Source organism: Festucalex cinctus, chromosome 11 (assembly GCF_051991245.1).
Source record: "Festucalex cinctus isolate MCC-2025b chromosome 11, RoL_Fcin_1.0, whole genome shotgun sequence".
In the NCBI taxonomy this organism is placed as follows: domain Eukaryota; kingdom Metazoa; phylum Chordata; class Actinopteri; order Syngnathiformes; family Syngnathidae; genus Festucalex; species Festucalex cinctus.
In genome coordinates, this window is record NC_135421.1 from 11,553,565 (window position 1) to 11,569,904 (window position 16,340).

Here is a 16,340-nt window from a genome sequence, read left to right on the forward strand (position 1 = left end):
AAGAGAAAGGTTGGCGACGATAAGAGCCAATTTTAAGAAAAACGGGAAACGAAATGTTTTTTGTTGTTGAACACAGTGGCACCCTGACATGTCTTGAAATCACAGAGAAAGTTTGCGGTGTTGAAGAAATCAGATGACATTACTAGACATGCTGAGGAGTATGCAAATTAACAGTAAGACGAGAGAAGACTGCGTCACCAACTTGTTCACGTTCTGAAGAACCGTTATAAAATAGATTGAGGAGATTGAATTAATTTAGCTTTTTTTATTTTTTATTTTTTTAGCTCAGACAGACTTATATAGACAGCAAACCGACCTGACTGCTTGAGGCTTGACATGTGGGTAACAGGACTGACATGGAATTATCTGATTGGCTGTTGACCAGATAAAGAGATTAAAGACTCTTGACATCACATAGCTTCTGACCTCACATAGCATCTTACCAGTTGAAACTAGATGCTGGTTACATTAGCTCAAAACAGACACTTCACCTCACGGTCATGACCCAAACATAACCCTTGCATGACCCTGGTCATGACAGTAAACATAAGCCTTGCATGACCCTAGTCATGACACTCTATCTCCAGCGGCCCCCACAAATGTTGCGTTTGAGAGCCTTGGTCTAGATCATATTTGTGGAACGTTGAGGCCAATTTTTTTTTTAAGTTTGTGTCTGTAAGGATTTGTGCTTCCTGTGATGTGTTCAACTGTGTTGGATTAGGAGACATGCAGGAACCATCCAGTACATAAAACGAGAGACAAATTTCATTTTTAATTTGTTGTACAGTGGAGCCTTTATTTTGTTCCAATTTTATAGTGATTCTTCCGACAGAGGGTGTTCCAGTGTTTTTTTTTTTTTTGTTTTTTTTTTTTTTTGTGCGTCAAAATGGCTGGAAAAGAGCTGAGTTTGAATTTTGCTTAAATGTCTGGATTATATTCTATTCACTTTTTCTTTTTTTTAAACTTTTGAACTGTAAAGTTTAACCACACGGAATAGTAAAGTATACTGTAGTGGAACCTGGTCAAACCTAAAAATTGTTCAAATTGAAAAAAAAAAAAAAAAAAATCTCTCTTTTTTTTTTTTTTTTTTTTTTTTTTTTTTGGTCTGCTATATTTGTGGGTATTTGGACTCCATGTTTGTCGGAATGTGCATGAAAAACAGGATTTTTATTTTTCTGGAAAGTAGTAAAGTCTAAATAAATACTGAATGTATTTTTTTAAAATGCAACTTATTACAAATTTCCTGTAAAAATACATTGCACCATATATTAATCTGCATGGCAAAACACCGTATACAAAAAGAATTGGTGTACTAGAAGCTTCCCCTATGTGTCAGATTACTGATGACCAAGAAAAGATTAGCATCTATATTAACTATTGATTAACATTGGGCAACACTTTTTTTTTCCCCAAGGCAGATGATATTTAGTGCAGTTTAATTTAACCAAAAACTACCAATTTTCCTGCATATTCTGTAGAGGTACCTCGTAATTCTCAATCCTGCGCTACTTGAATAATGACATTGGTAGATATTTATACATGTTTCTGTAGCACATCTGACTTCAATAGCATCCATGAGGTTCACGATCACACAGATTTGGGAGGAGGATTAGCCACGTTTAAATCTGATTACACTCAACACACAGCTGTAATCGCACCGCTGTAATGATCTGGCTTAATTAAAACCGTAGATTATTAGATTATGATATGTACATAGGAGCATTAGATTAGCTTCTGTGGTGCGCACTTCCTTCCGGGATAAAACAGCGGTAGCGTTCCAGATCTTGTTTACATCAGAATCCTATGCACAACGTCCGAGGTCAGTGACTGATCGATCCTTCCATCCATCCATATGATCCATCAATTTATGCTGTTGTCCTAAACAAAGCGAGAGTATGATTGATTTTAAATGATATCAGACTAAAGATGGCAGACATTAAATTGTACATCTTTGAATGTAATGTTCTGATTGGTCTACTAACCACAAATACAAACTGACCTTCCTCAAAGGTTCCATGCCAAAGCGAGAACATTATTGATTTGAATAGAAATCTTTTTCAAGCTCGAATCCACATTGAAATAAATATCCCTTTTCAGCACTCTACCAGACATCATTATAAACGAACCTTCAGAGGTCAAAGGATTTTTGGCCTTTGTTGAAGCACCTGATACTGCTAGGTGTACTTTCAACAGAAACACGACGCAGTATGGCTCAAATCAGTTGGTATATGTTCTCAGTGGCTTCTTCAAGAAATTGTCAGGTTTCCATCCAATTGTTTCAATTTTTTAAGCAAATTTACTGAAAATGTGCAAAACGGACATGCGACTTATGCCCGTTTACATCTGTTCTTCTTTTGGAAATATTGAGAGAGGACTCCGCTGCTGTAGGTGGCGGTATACACCATTAAGAGATGTGATCCATCAGTAATAACAAAGAAGAAGAAGACCAGAAAGCAAATGCACCGTGGGATGACGTCGTATGAGTTTGCTTTTGTAATTCTTGTTAAACCGTAGCATTTCTTTGCTGTTTTCCATCTAAAATAGCATTAACATTCACTTCTTTAATTTATTCCCAAAAGATTTCTGTTTGGTCGCCCCCCAAACATACCTTGCTTTATCATCTGCCATTGCTTTATGACTACAGACGTACGTGTGTCGTAATATCCGGTCAAAACGTGCCACGTGTATCCGGTCTTGCTAGCGTTTTTGTCGCAAAGCCTGTTTTGTGAGTGTTTCCATAGGCAAAATTAGAATTTTCCTTTTTTCGATACGCTTCAAAATCAACCCCCTCTAAGTGTTTTTTTTATTTTTGCGAATTTTTGCCCCTTTTTCCAATTTCTGGTGTTTCCATTCAATTTTATTTTTGCATTTCTGGAAAATTCAAATAAAATGGGTGGATGGAAACCCAACTATTGTTTCACTGTGTCAAAAAAAACAAAAAAACACTATGGATTTTAACAGAAATCTTACTCAACAGAAACCAGAATGTCTGTTTGTGTGTGTCTCAGTAAATTTGGCGCATCCGCCATGCTACAGCGTAAATCATCAGCTTGTTCCCCAGGGGATGCCAGTTTGATGCGCGTGCACACATGGAGAGTGAACAAAAACAGGAATTATCAAAGACAAACACGTTAACGTTCCATGCTTGTCTGAATGAGACATCCACCACTCAATCATTCATGATGACTAACATCCATTGTTTGTGTTGTCTGCTTATTTCTTGATTTGTGCAAAGCAAAACACTGATTAAACTCATTTTGGATAAGAAAAAAAAGGTCAGACTTGACACATGGTTTGATAGATGACGTTGATTTATTTTCAATTCATGAATCTGCCCTTTTTGTTTTGTTGAAATGTAACAAAAATCGTCTCAAAAAAGTAATTCATCTCACAATTAGGTGGCAGAAAGTACACCTGATTTTAAGATTTGCATTTTCCACCTTAGACTTCACCGCCATTTTCGTCTGTTTAGTCACGTAGCATCCTTCATTTCTTGGTGAACTTCTCATACTCGGTTCTTTACAAGGTTTTCATTGCCCGTTGTTAAAGCAGGAACTTTTATTAGTTTGTTGGCTTTAACCAGGGTGTGTTCAATTTTGTTATCTCGTTTTGGAGTAATAAACTGGCCTCTCATGGTCATACACGCATGTCACTTTCACAGCTTTCCATGCGGCAAATGGGATCGAAACACTTTAATTTTGTTGGGGTGACTATTTGGGAAAGCTGAGGACTTTAGTGAAATTACATTGGCTATTGCTTGACCTCAGAAAAACAGTACTAGATTCAAAATGTGATATAATGATGGCTTTGCTTTCATGTCACATTGAAGGTCACTCTTTCCAAAATGGTTGTGTAGCCAATGCTAGCATCCCGTATACGGTGGACGTCTGATGAGGACACTGCACAGTCATGTCAGGAATAGTTACTAGATTAATTTAAAGGTGTTTCCCTTAGGGGGATCCAATTTTTAGCCCCCAGACGACAAGAAGTCCCCATGAACGATGGTGTGAACAGATCTGTGATGAACACAAATGCACACACTATTGTTACTCATTATTTGATGGCAGCATAGAGAATGGCGGTTTCTCATTAACGTATACATTAAAGAATATTCAGTAGTCGATTTTGACTTTTCATTTTAAAGTTTTGTGTTTGTTTTATTTTTTGTCTGTTTATTTTAGTTGTGCTTTTTAGTTTTTATTAGACTAAATACATGTTTTCTTTAATTATTTATTAGTTTATTTTTTATTTATTATTATACATATTCATTGTTTTCTTTTTAATTTTTATATTTATTATTTATTTATTGTTTTATTTAAATCTATTTGTACTTTTTTCACAGCATTTTTATCATTGTATTTTTAATATGTAGCTTTTCTTTTTGTCTGTTTTGCATATACTACTGTTATGGGCAAGATAGATATTTGGTTTTGATTTGTTGCCTTTTCTTCTTTCTTTGTGTTCCATCCGTTTTTTTTGTTGTTTTTTTTTTTTTAATGTCTTTGTTTATGTGTTATGTGTTAGTCTTCTGTTTAGATGTCCTTTTGGGAATGATTCACTGAGAATTTTCCTAGAATGGTGTGTGGTCAAGGTCATTGTGACCTCCAAAACCCTTTTTTTTTAAATAAAAAAAAATATCAACTGTCTCCTGATTGGTTAATAACCAACATTTTTCTTTGTCTCTGATGTAACATTTTTTTTTTTTTATATATATATATCTAATATATCAAGGGTGGTGATGACGCAGTGACTCATGATTTTGTCTTATGTTAATTTGTGTATTTGGATGACTTTGTCGCCATGGGAACGGTTGTGATCCATCTCAGGGTGCGACAGGTTGCTTGTATCAGGCGGGTGGGCACGGGCGAGTAACAGAAGGCTGCAACAGGAGCTTGCTGTCATTCTCTGTCTCTTCATTTCTAAGATTGGTGCTTTTGATGCTACTGTTGCTGCTGCAGACCTTGATCACCTGTTTGGTTTTTTTTTTCTGTCTGCAAGATGGATGCGTTGGCAACACAGATAAAAAAACAAAATGGAAAGAGACACTGAGATTGAAGTTGTCTTGTGTAATAATTAAATGATTGCTTTCTAGATTTTTTTTCTCTTATTTGCTCTGCACAGGTGAAATACGTAGTTATATATAAAATCACAGTAGTGTCAATTTACAATCCACTTAAATCAACATTACCACAGTATATATACAGTATACAGTACATAAAATTACACTTTAGTGAGGTCTCGACAACTTTACATTGCTACAAAAAAAAACTTTAATTCCCTTCGTATTCACTTTGCTCAATATTACATACATGCTGATGGGTGCCCGCACCTCATTCTTCCCATCTGTCTCCTCTCAAGGAAAGATCTCCAGACTGTTCCAATGTCATCAGCCAACATATCACCACCAGAAAGAGCCTTGGGCTGTACAGTGACAGCAGGGAAAAATAGCATTTCCGTGTCCTCTGTGGCCACGTTCTATACTTTTTACACCTGAAACACACACATGCATGGTGGTCGCTTTACACTCAGGTGAAGTTCACCTCCTCGGAGGCTTTGCTGGCTGTCTGTGCAATTAAGAGTAATGTTGATGCCGCATGCACACATGAAATCACAGAAAAATCCATACTCATATACGGTTGCTCCCGGCAATATCTTTGAGTTTTATTAAATGTATTTATTTAGCAAGATACACGACTGATTAAAACTCCAGCCTGTACAGTGGATTGGTCATTTTCCCCTCTGGGTGCAGTGCATAAAGTTGCCAGAGGAGGTGCTCTTGGGTTCACTATGGCAGGCAGTCTGTGTGGAAACATGCCAGTGTGAAGCTAATCTTTATCTTTTTTTTTTTTTTTTTTCCCCCTGCAGATCCCCAGCTCAAGGGTATAGTGACCAGGTTATATTGCAGACAGGGCTACTACTTGCAAATGAATCCCGATGGCTCTCTCGATGGCACCAAGGATGACAGCAGTAATTCCTGTGAGTAGTCGGCTCATTCTCTAGCTGTCGTGGTGGTCTCAGATGGAGAAAAATCTGTCATTTCCTCAAAATTTCTTGGAATGGCTTTGTTGTAAATCAAATAGGAACCACGAATCACGGATGATTTATTATACAACATAACTTCCATATAAATGTAAATAATTATTTCTTAGATTGTTCTTGAAGAAGAAGAATGAAGAATAATCTTTTGTGAAAAGGGGTTCACTTTAAATGTATTACCGTATGGCCATACATTAGAAGGAAAGTCAAAGAGTTGTTTGGGATTTTTTTTTTTTTTTTTTTTTTTTTTTTAGCTTGCACTCAACCAAGTTTCACGTTACTAAAATGACAAAAAACTAACTCAAATTAAGCATTTAAAATAATAATAATAATAATAATAATAATAATAATAATAACAACACACTCTAAAAAATCTAATTAAAACTGAACTGAATTTAAAAAAGAAATGTCAAAAAGAAATAAAAGCAAGCTATACTGAACAATCCAAAATTATGATAACCTTGGTTCTGACTAGTAGGCACTGTGAAAATAAAAATTGACCATACCAGGCAGAATTAATCATCATTACCACCCTATGGGCTAATTTATATTTTAAAAAAAAAATGCTCATCATGCCATTTGATTGTATGAATTTTGAATCAGCGCTATGAACAACCTTTTCCTTAACAGTGGAGCATAATTTCAAAAAACGAAGAACAATAATTGTCATAGGTCTGCCACACAGACTTCGGATGACAAACTAGGAGTTGATCATGCAAGAAAAGGAAGTCATAAAAACATATTGCATACCATCTTGTTGCCTGTTAGCTCAAAGAAGCCGTAATCATAACTGGCACATGCTCTAGTAAAAAATATTCTGATGCCAGTCACGCCCACTAGGCTGTCTAAATGGCTGAGTAGGTTCAGGAACATGAAGCCAGACAGACATGGGTGGTCACCTGTTGCTAGGCAGAATTCACAATTATTTGTGCCACAGTCAAAACAATTGTCATATTTCAATTATAACTAATATAGAACTTGCAACAGAGGAGCAGAAATTCGGGTGGATGTGTTTGCTTTGTCACTTGTTGCTATGCAGATTTCATGAAGCCCAATCATCACTGTTCAATTCGCTAAGCAAGAAATCGTGTTGAAGCCAGTCATATGCTGTCTGAATAACAAGGTACTTTTTTTTCCCCAGACCGATACCAATACAAGCATTCACTCTTTTAATACTTACTGATACCAAGAACGGATAACTCTCGTACTTTTGATATACAAAATCTCATTTAACACAATGACAAAAAAAACTACAAGGCTGTTTGAATAATGACTGGAGAGATGGAATAATTAACTTCATGCGGAACATCTATTCATTCTTATTCATTATCTTCAGCCATATTTCAAAGATTTGTATTTCACTCTGTTGTAAATTCTACTGAAGAAGGTAAATCTATTCAACCCACGAGCACATGCTTTGAATTTCAATAAATTAACCAAGTGGGGAAATTGTGATGTATTTACCGTCATTAGCATTTGTAACCTTGATTTATGCTCACGGGTCACAAATGCTGAACCCTCCGAGACGGATGGTCGCCCAGGAAACAGACAGGAGATAAGTGCGGGAAATGGCGGAGGGGTATTAATAGCTGATTTTGGCACTGGAGCTTAAGGCTAGCTGCTTCGTTTGACTGTTAGCTGCTAACAAATGACACTTCACATTAGCATGTCAGCCAGATGAGACGTGGCACATGTCAGTTCACATAGGTTAAAAATGGACAATGGACAGGGACGATGCAGGATATTTTACAAATATTATAAACATTTAGATTCTAAAAGGTAAAGATTGTAATACACAAAGACTTTTTTTATTTTTATTTTTTAATTATTGAATTCAACTAATTGTAACTGACGTTTATTTTTTGATCAAATGGTTGTAATTGTAGTTTTTAAATAATAGCTTAAAAAGTTAAAAAAAAAAGTTAAATAATTACTTGAAAAAAATAACTACTGCTAATATCAAAACCATAAAAATAAAAATACTGACGTAAAGGTGAGTCGCAGATGCAGATTTTATTTGATTGGGTTGATTAAAAAAAGAAAAGAAAAAAAACAAGGAGCCAAATGCATGAGTAGCAAAATCACATTTGTTTTTTGTTTTTTTGTTTTTTTACCTTATTTTATGACCTGCCCTCCGATTGGCTGGCAACCAGTCCAGGGTGTCCCCTGCCTACTGCCTAGAGCCAGCTGAGATAGGCTCCAGCACCCCCCGCGACCCTTGTGAGGAATAAGCGGTTAAGAAAATGGATGGATGGATATTTTATGACCATTTAGCCCTTTTTAAATGTCCTGTATACACTCATCTAGTTCTGTTGTCTCACACCAGAACAGCAGCGGCCATTAACAGGCAGGCACATGTATTCTATTACAGCAACTACAAGACTATTATATCAACCATGCACCCATGATGGGCCCCAGATACACCAGCAACCTTTTCATTAGCAAACTCACAGGAAGTTCTGCGCAGTTTGAGGCTACGCTAGCTTACAGTAGCTTTCAGACGCCATCTGGAAGATGCAGTCATGTTTTTGCTTCTCTCGACAATCGAGGTTGAGATGTTCACAATGTTGTCGATATTTTGTATCGTTCAGCTTTGTTCAACCTCATTCCCGTGGGTCTCCGAGTGGTCGCCATCCAGTCTGTGAAGACGGGCTTGTACATCGCCATGAACGGGGAGGGTCATCTCTACACATCAGTAAGTGCATTCAAATATGTGTCAGGACACGTGCAGCAGTCTGCAGGACCCTTTTCAAAATTGAAATCTTGCAAATTACAATTCTGTATGGACTGTATCATTTTTCGGGGGGCACTCCAAAACACCCAATAATAAAAATAACATAAAAAAAAAAAAACTAAAAAAAAACCCCCAAAAAAACCCCAACACATTTAAAAACATTTCTTTAATTCAACAGTTAATTAATTTAGTTCATCTTTAGCGATAATTAGTGTTATATATATATATATATATATATATATATATATATATATATATATATATATATATATTAGGGGTGTGAATTGCATAGTACCTGGCGATTCGATCCGTATCACGATTCATAGGTCATAATATTCTTCCATGCTGAAGGTGTGAAAGTTCGACATTTTGTTGAATATTTTTTCCATCAAAAAAGGATGTTAAAAAATCAATTCGGCTGCCTATTGAATCGATTCGAGAATTGCGTGCTGTAGTATCGCGATATATTGCCGAATCGATTTTTTAACACCCGTAATATATATACATACCCAAAGGCAAAGGTTTTCAAGGAAATTATCTCTTGAAAATGGTGTGATTTAAAAACATTCTAATAATGTTCATTAAAAATGGTGGAATAGTTTGCATATTAAATGATTAAAAAAGATACATCTCATTCATTAGCTAATTTCAAAGCCCCGAAGCACAGAAAGTTTGAAATGCTAAAATATTTTCATTTAAGTACCACAAATAGAGGAAAGAAAGAACACAATTAAAATAAAGTGGAACATCTGTGAATGACCCACTTTCTGAACAATTTGGTTTACTTTTTTCAAAGAAGAATTACCTCACAATACACAATATTTTTAGTTTATGCAGTTTTGGCATGACGATGAAAAGATCAGAACTTTCTGGCTTTTGTAACGCCTAATCAACATAATTGTCCCCGTGCTTCAGGTATTTTCGTGTTTCGCCTAAAATGTGCAGCTTTTGCATTGCATTCTGGGGTGAGGTGGCCATTTTGGGCTGGTAGTAATCACAGAGAACATAATTCTTACTGTACATAATAAGTGTCAAAATTATAAATTTTATTTTCACCTATGTCTTTATTGCACAGTATTTATTTTTAGCCATGCAACAATCAAAATAAGGTAAATAATATTATTCGGTGTCCTGAATTGCATTCCCAATCATTCAGTGGGAAGCATTACCCGAATGTTTTGGTTTGAGAGCGGTGTCACTGAACGGATTTGTTAGGTGATGGTCAATTATAAATAAAAGCAAAACTATGTTTTCTCTTCTCACTATTATATAATTATTTTTGGGGTATATGAGATTGAGTGATCGGTACAGTGTAATGTGTATAGTAGCATTTTAACAGCAGTATATATGGGTAAAGATGCAATTGACTAGTGACGGCAAACTTTGAAATTTCATTACACAAGATTTGTTTTTGCCTCATTGAAGAAACCTGGGAATTGGATATTCCTCACTTTGAATCACAATGTCAAAATCTGATTCCATATAGCAACCATTGTGAAATCTTTCATCAAAATATTCCCTATTTGTTATACAATAAAATAGTGCTAGGTTTGCTTTTAGCTTATAATGTTTAATTTCCACTGAGTGAAATCTTCTATTTCCGACTTCCTTGCACTCTTGAACGCAGCTATAAACTGAGTTTGAGATTCATAGATGTTTCAAGGGTGACTCCAATTAAGATCCCTGAATGCGTCCCGGGAAAAAAGAAAAACTTAATAATTTGCAAGTGGATAATTGCATGTCGGGGGAAGGTTTGGGATTCCCATTAAGATGATGTGTGCTCAAATTGATCAGCTTAAATGCCCTCCAGAGATTTCATTCCTTTTAAGAAAGTAGGCAGTGTTTCATTTTATTTTGTTTTCTGTGCTTGTGCTCTAAGTGAAGCATCAATCTTGTGACGAGGGGAGAATACTGACATTTCTGAACAGGCAGTGACTTTTAGTGGTTGAATGTATAGTGACTGTTGGTACACTGTATTGGTTTTCTCACTTCTATGCTCGCAGCATGGGTTCAGTTCCCACACAGTGGTGGCGTGAGTGTGAATGGTCGTATATGCCCTATGACCCATTAGCGTCCGTCCAGTGTTTCATCTAAACTCTTTGGTGAACAGGCTCCACTCAGTCATCGAGGTCTAAATGTTGATTTCAAATTGAAATTCCTCATTCCCGTTCAAGTTGAAATTGCAACTTCATGATGCTGAATCCCAGTTCTAATAAATCAAAAGAAAAAGGTTCCCCCACCCCTGGTCTACTGTACTTGAAGTTTAACATAGCCTCTTCTTGTGATGTAGATGTTGATGTGTCCACAAACCTCCAGACATGTTTGAAGTGGGAATCATTGAGGTCGGAGCGCTGTGTTCCTTATATGCGACTCGCCTCGCTGATCCGTCCGCCGCTTCTTTCTGCTTGCTAATGGAGGTTGTGATCAAACCGCCCACTCCAGCAGGCCCTTTTTAGTGGGGAAATGGCAGCCTTGCCAGATGCTCTTCATCCTCCTCCGTAAGGAAGGCACAAGCTCTCCTCTGATTATCGCTTTGTGAGCTTCAGACTGGCCCCGCTACTTCTGCCCATTAGTTGTGTTTGATGGTAGTGCACTTAGATTTTTAGAGAAACTGCTCTGAAGGTTATTTTAATGTAGCTCAGAGTGTGATAAACAACAAAAAATATCTTAACACATCACAGTACATCTAAATGCGACCATGAGCTCAGTGATGCTGGTTCAACTTCCTGTTGGCTAACATTCAAAACATTTACCATTCATTCCAGAGCCTGCATAAAAGGTTGACGAATGGTAGTCACGTGAGGTGTGGAGTTAGGACCTAAACGCAGACAAGACATGGAGTTGGTAAACAGGGAGTCGTTCTATACAAAATTACAAAGGAACCCCAGAGAGCAGGGTTGGATCCGGACGGCCTCGACCAAATGACAACCTTGATTCTGATGATTGAGAGATCAGGGCTGGATGCATGGAAGCACTAAGATCATTGAGCGGGCTTGATGTAAAGAAACTTCAGCAAAGGAGCCTTGACATATTGACAAAAGTATCATTCTGTGATTCTCGCTAGGGCAATGCAAAATTGTATATGACAGAATAAAGGTTCATATGACAAAATAAGAATAACTAGACAAACAAAAAGTGACTAATCGTTATCCTAAAGGGCATAGCAGCTGCACATCACAAGGGACATAGCAACTGCATAGCAACTGACATCACTAACCTCAACACAAAACACAGCCACAACAGAGACATTGTACTTTAATTTAATACTCTTAATTTTTGTTCTTTTAAGTTTTATCAATTATAAGTTGACTTTTTTCGTTATGCACAGTGAAAAAAAACAAGTGATGGCTTGATTTTTCTTGACTTTTAACACTAACTTACTATGATTTAGGACTTACCTATGAGCTGCAATTTTCCAACCAAAGAAATCACCCACAAAGGCACACAGAGTGATGCGGCTGAAAGTAACTTAAGTGGGCGATAGCAAAATACATATTACAGTCGGTGACCTTTCACTGCTGGAGAGGAGGGTCTGTCGGGAAGTTGAATCAGGAGGAGCAGTGTGGTTTTTGTCCCGGCTGTGGAGCAGTGGTCCAGTGCTACACCCTCGGCAGGATCCTCAAGGGCACATGGGAGTTCGCCCAACCAGTCCACGTGTGCTTTGAGGACTTTGAGAAGGCATTCGGCCATGTCCCTCAGGGAGTCCTGTGGGGGAAAGGGTGCTTTGGGAGTATGGGTGACCGAGCTTCCTGATATGGGCTTGTTCTGTCCCTGTACGGCCAGTGTAAGAGTTTGGTCCGCAGTAAGTCGGATTCATTTCGAGTGAGGGTTGGACTCTGCCAAAGCTGCCCTTTGTCACTGATTCTGTTCATAAACTTTATGGACAGAATTTCTAGGCACTGCCGAAGCGTTGAGAGGGTCCGGTTTGGTGGCCTAAGCATTGCATTTCTGATTTTGGCAGATGTTGTCGGTTCTCAGTTGAGTGTGAAGCGGTTGGGATTAAGATCAGAAACTCCAAATCCGAGACCATGGTCCTCAATTGGAAAAGGATGGAGTGTCGGCTATGAGATCCTGCCCCAAGTGGGGTCTTGTTCACGAGTGAGGGCAGGATGGAGTGGGAGATCGACAGGCTGATCGATGCAGCGTCAGCAGTGATGCGGACTCTGTATCGGTCCGTTGTGGCGAAGAAGGAGTTGAGTCGAAAGGCGAAGCTCTCGATTTATCAGTCGATCTATGTTCCCACCCTCACCTATGGTCACAAGCTGTGGGTTGTGGCCGAAAGAACAAGATCTCGGGTACAAGCGGCCGAAATGAGTTTCCTCCACAGGGTGTCTGGGCTCTCCCTTAGAGAAAGAGTGAGAACCTGCGTCATCCGCGAGGGAGTCAAGGCCGCTACTGCTCCGCATGGAGAGGACGCCTCCCTGGAGAGGTGTTCCGGGCATGTCCCACCAGTGGGAGGCCCCAGGGACCACCCTGGACATGTCTCTCAGCTGGCCTGGGAACACCTTGGGATCCCGCCGGTGGACCTGGTTGAAGTGGCTGGGGAGAGGGACGTCTGGGTTTCCCTCCTAAAGCTGCTGCCCCTGTGACCTGACCCTGGATAGATGGTAGAAAATGGATGGATGGATGGATGGATGGATGGATGGATGGACGGACGGACTTTTCACTTCACACCAAGCAACTGAGTACCATACATCGACTATTGCGCTGCAACTAAAAAACTGTGATTCTTGATCAGGTTTTGAGGTGACACTGTATTATCTTTTTTATTTAACCATAAAAACATGCCATTGATGTTATTGAAGAAGGGAATGGATACAAATAAGAGACAAGAGAGTGTGGCTATTTATTTTACCTGGAGACTTTCAATTGTCCAGTTTAAAAATGAATGTGAATGTGACCCTGTGATTGGACGGCGCCCAGTACAACAGAGTGTGACACCCTTTCTTTTGATCACAAATTTGAAGAAAAAAAAAAAATCACCCCCCAAAAAATGCTAAAATCTGAAGGTACAGGTTCAATTTAATAAAACAAGTTAATGTGTAGCAGAATTCATTCTCTCAGTTGTTCATGGGTGATGACACACTTTCACAGGACTTGAATTAACTTAACTGAGAGTCGTGATCTTTTTCCAGGAAATAGATGACGAACATATTCAATGCCTCGTGGTTGTACATCAGATTCTTTTGTGTGAAAGGCCCACTGGGCACACCGCTTCCGTTTGGTATCAAAGCGGCCGAGCGGACCGACACAAAGGAAGCACCTCGGAACAAAAGGAGAGCTCAATCACTGAACGCCTTTCCAGTCTGTATGAACTAATGAACGCTTGGCTAATTTATCTTCCCTACCAGGTCCGACGTTTCCTTTGAGATGGAATAAGAACCGTGGTTTTCTCCCAGGAGTTTCTATGAGGATGCAGTTATCTCTACAAGGGATGTCCGTAGTCTCTGCTCGGGGATCATTTGACTAAACCTCTTGGGGGGAAATCAGTCAATTAATTAACAACTCTTGTTTTTATAACTCAACTTCACATAACTCATGTTGTTCATCAGACAAAAAAAAAAAAAAAAAGAGTTGAATGTGAATCACGAGCACCTCTGCATGTTCCAACCAAGTAGTGCACTCCATTTTGTCACAAAAGCACATTGTGCCAAATAATTTCCGACGTTGTTCTCCGTCCAGTAAGCGGCTCTTTCATGTGTCAAGTGGAAAAGTTACATTTCACGCTTGGCGGCTACATCCGCCCTGCCTCACTTGACCGGCAACGTCTCCTCTGGCACATCTTATCAGGAGCCTGCACTTGCTCATGATGCAGTTTTTTTTTTTTTTTTTTTTTTCCTGAATGTCAAATTGACCCGTGGCATCGCTTTGAGCGACTCTATCCTATAAAGAAGAGACTCATGATGGATGGAATGAACTGACTTAGCTTTATTGTGTTGTCAACTGTGTAAAATGAGAAGACATCTACTTCCCATTTTGCCTTTTTTTTTAAATAATCTATTAAAGCTTCAGGCTGCAGCATATATTAGCAGATCACAACTGTCGGATGAAAACCATGAATCTCCACCGTTTTTCTCCTACAGTGATTCCTTGACTTACAAGCTTAATTTATTTGGTCCATGACCAAGCTCGTAACACAACTCAATTTTTCCTCATTGAAATTAATTGGTGCAAATCTATTAATCCTTCCCAGCGCCCCCGCAAAAAGCACCACAATATTTTCCTGCAGCCCTGCTTGAACTAAACTCTTCAGATTACAAACAAAGGAAAACAATGTACGACGAGGAGAAGCACCTCAACATAACGCAGATCATAGATGCAAATTGTCAGCTTCACACAAGTATAGCACCTCCTCACCAGACACCTCTAGTGTAAAGTGTGTATGTGTGGGTTTGTGTGTATGGTGTCAGTGGCTAACAGATGGCTTTGTATGAACCTGTTTTCAGCGACTTTTAATGCAAATGTGCACAGATGCAACACGGCAGGTGATTTAGTCCTCATGTGTGCACTTCTACACTGTAAAAAATACCTGAATTTCACAATAATTTACAGTGTTACTTTAAAGTAATTTGTTGTAATTAAATTCCCCTGTAATATACCAATAAATACCTGTATAAACTACTGCATCCTTGGATTTCACAGCATTTAACTGTTATTTTACAGTAAAATCCTGGAATAAAAAACACCCTGTTATATCACAATGTCATGCAAGGGTTATGCTTACTGTCATGACTAGGGTCATGTGCAAGGGTTAGTTTACTGTCATGAGTAGGGTCATGTAAGGGTTATGTTTACTATCATGACTAGGGTCATGCAAGGGTTATGCTTACTGTCATGACTAGGGTCATGCAAGGGTTATGCTTACTGTCATGACTAGGGTCATGAAAGGGTTTTGTTTACTATCATGACTAGGGTCTTGCAAGGGTTATGCTTGGGCCATGCAAGGGTTATGTTTGGGTCATGACCGTGTGGCCAAGTGTCTGTTTTGAACTGAGGTCAAGTGTCTGTTTTGAAATGATGTAACCAGCATCTAGTTTCAACTGGTAAGACGCTATGTGATGTCAGGAGCTATGTGATGTCAAGAACCTTTAATCTCTTTATCTGGTCAACAGCCAATCAGATAATTCCATGTCAGTCCTGTTACCCACATGTCCAGCCACAACCAATCAGATCGATTCACTGTCTATATATGCCTGTCTGAGAAGTCTCGTTCTCGTTTTATTCTCCTTGTTTCTCGGCTAGCCAAGTTTGTTCTATGCCTCTCGGTATTATGTGAGTAAAGAGTTAAAATCTTATTTGTGTCTGCATTTTTGTGATCCAAATCCAGAACATAACATGGTCAAAGACAATTTACTAAAAAGTAAAGTTCTGTCCTCGTTGAAAAAGTGATTGTGACCTTTGTTGACTACAATTAATAACACCAAACCTTCTTATTCATCTTGTGGTCATTCCGATCAAATTTTATTATAATAGAATATCTGTGATTAAAAACTAAATACGAAGATCTTGATTCCAAATTATGATGAGCATTTCTTCTTGATGATCAATCTCCATGCTCTGTAGCTGGAAG

At 38.5% G+C, this 16,340-nt stretch overlaps 1 protein-coding gene across 2 annotated transcripts in view; it reads left to right on the forward strand.

Moving 5' to 3' along the window:
- The window catches only part of fgf14 (fibroblast growth factor 14), a 107,219-nt gene that overhangs the window by 74,654 nt on the left and 16,225 nt on the right, over nucleotides 1-16,340 (forward strand). For both annotated transcript variants that reach the window (XM_077535948.1, XM_077535949.1), the window contains exons 2-3: nucleotides 5,866-5,976; nucleotides 8,628-8,731. In XM_077535948.1, coding sequence (XP_077392074.1) covers nucleotides 5,866-5,976; nucleotides 8,628-8,731 — 215 coding nt within the window. The remainder of the gene's footprint in view (nucleotides 1-5,865; nucleotides 5,977-8,627; nucleotides 8,732-16,340) is intronic.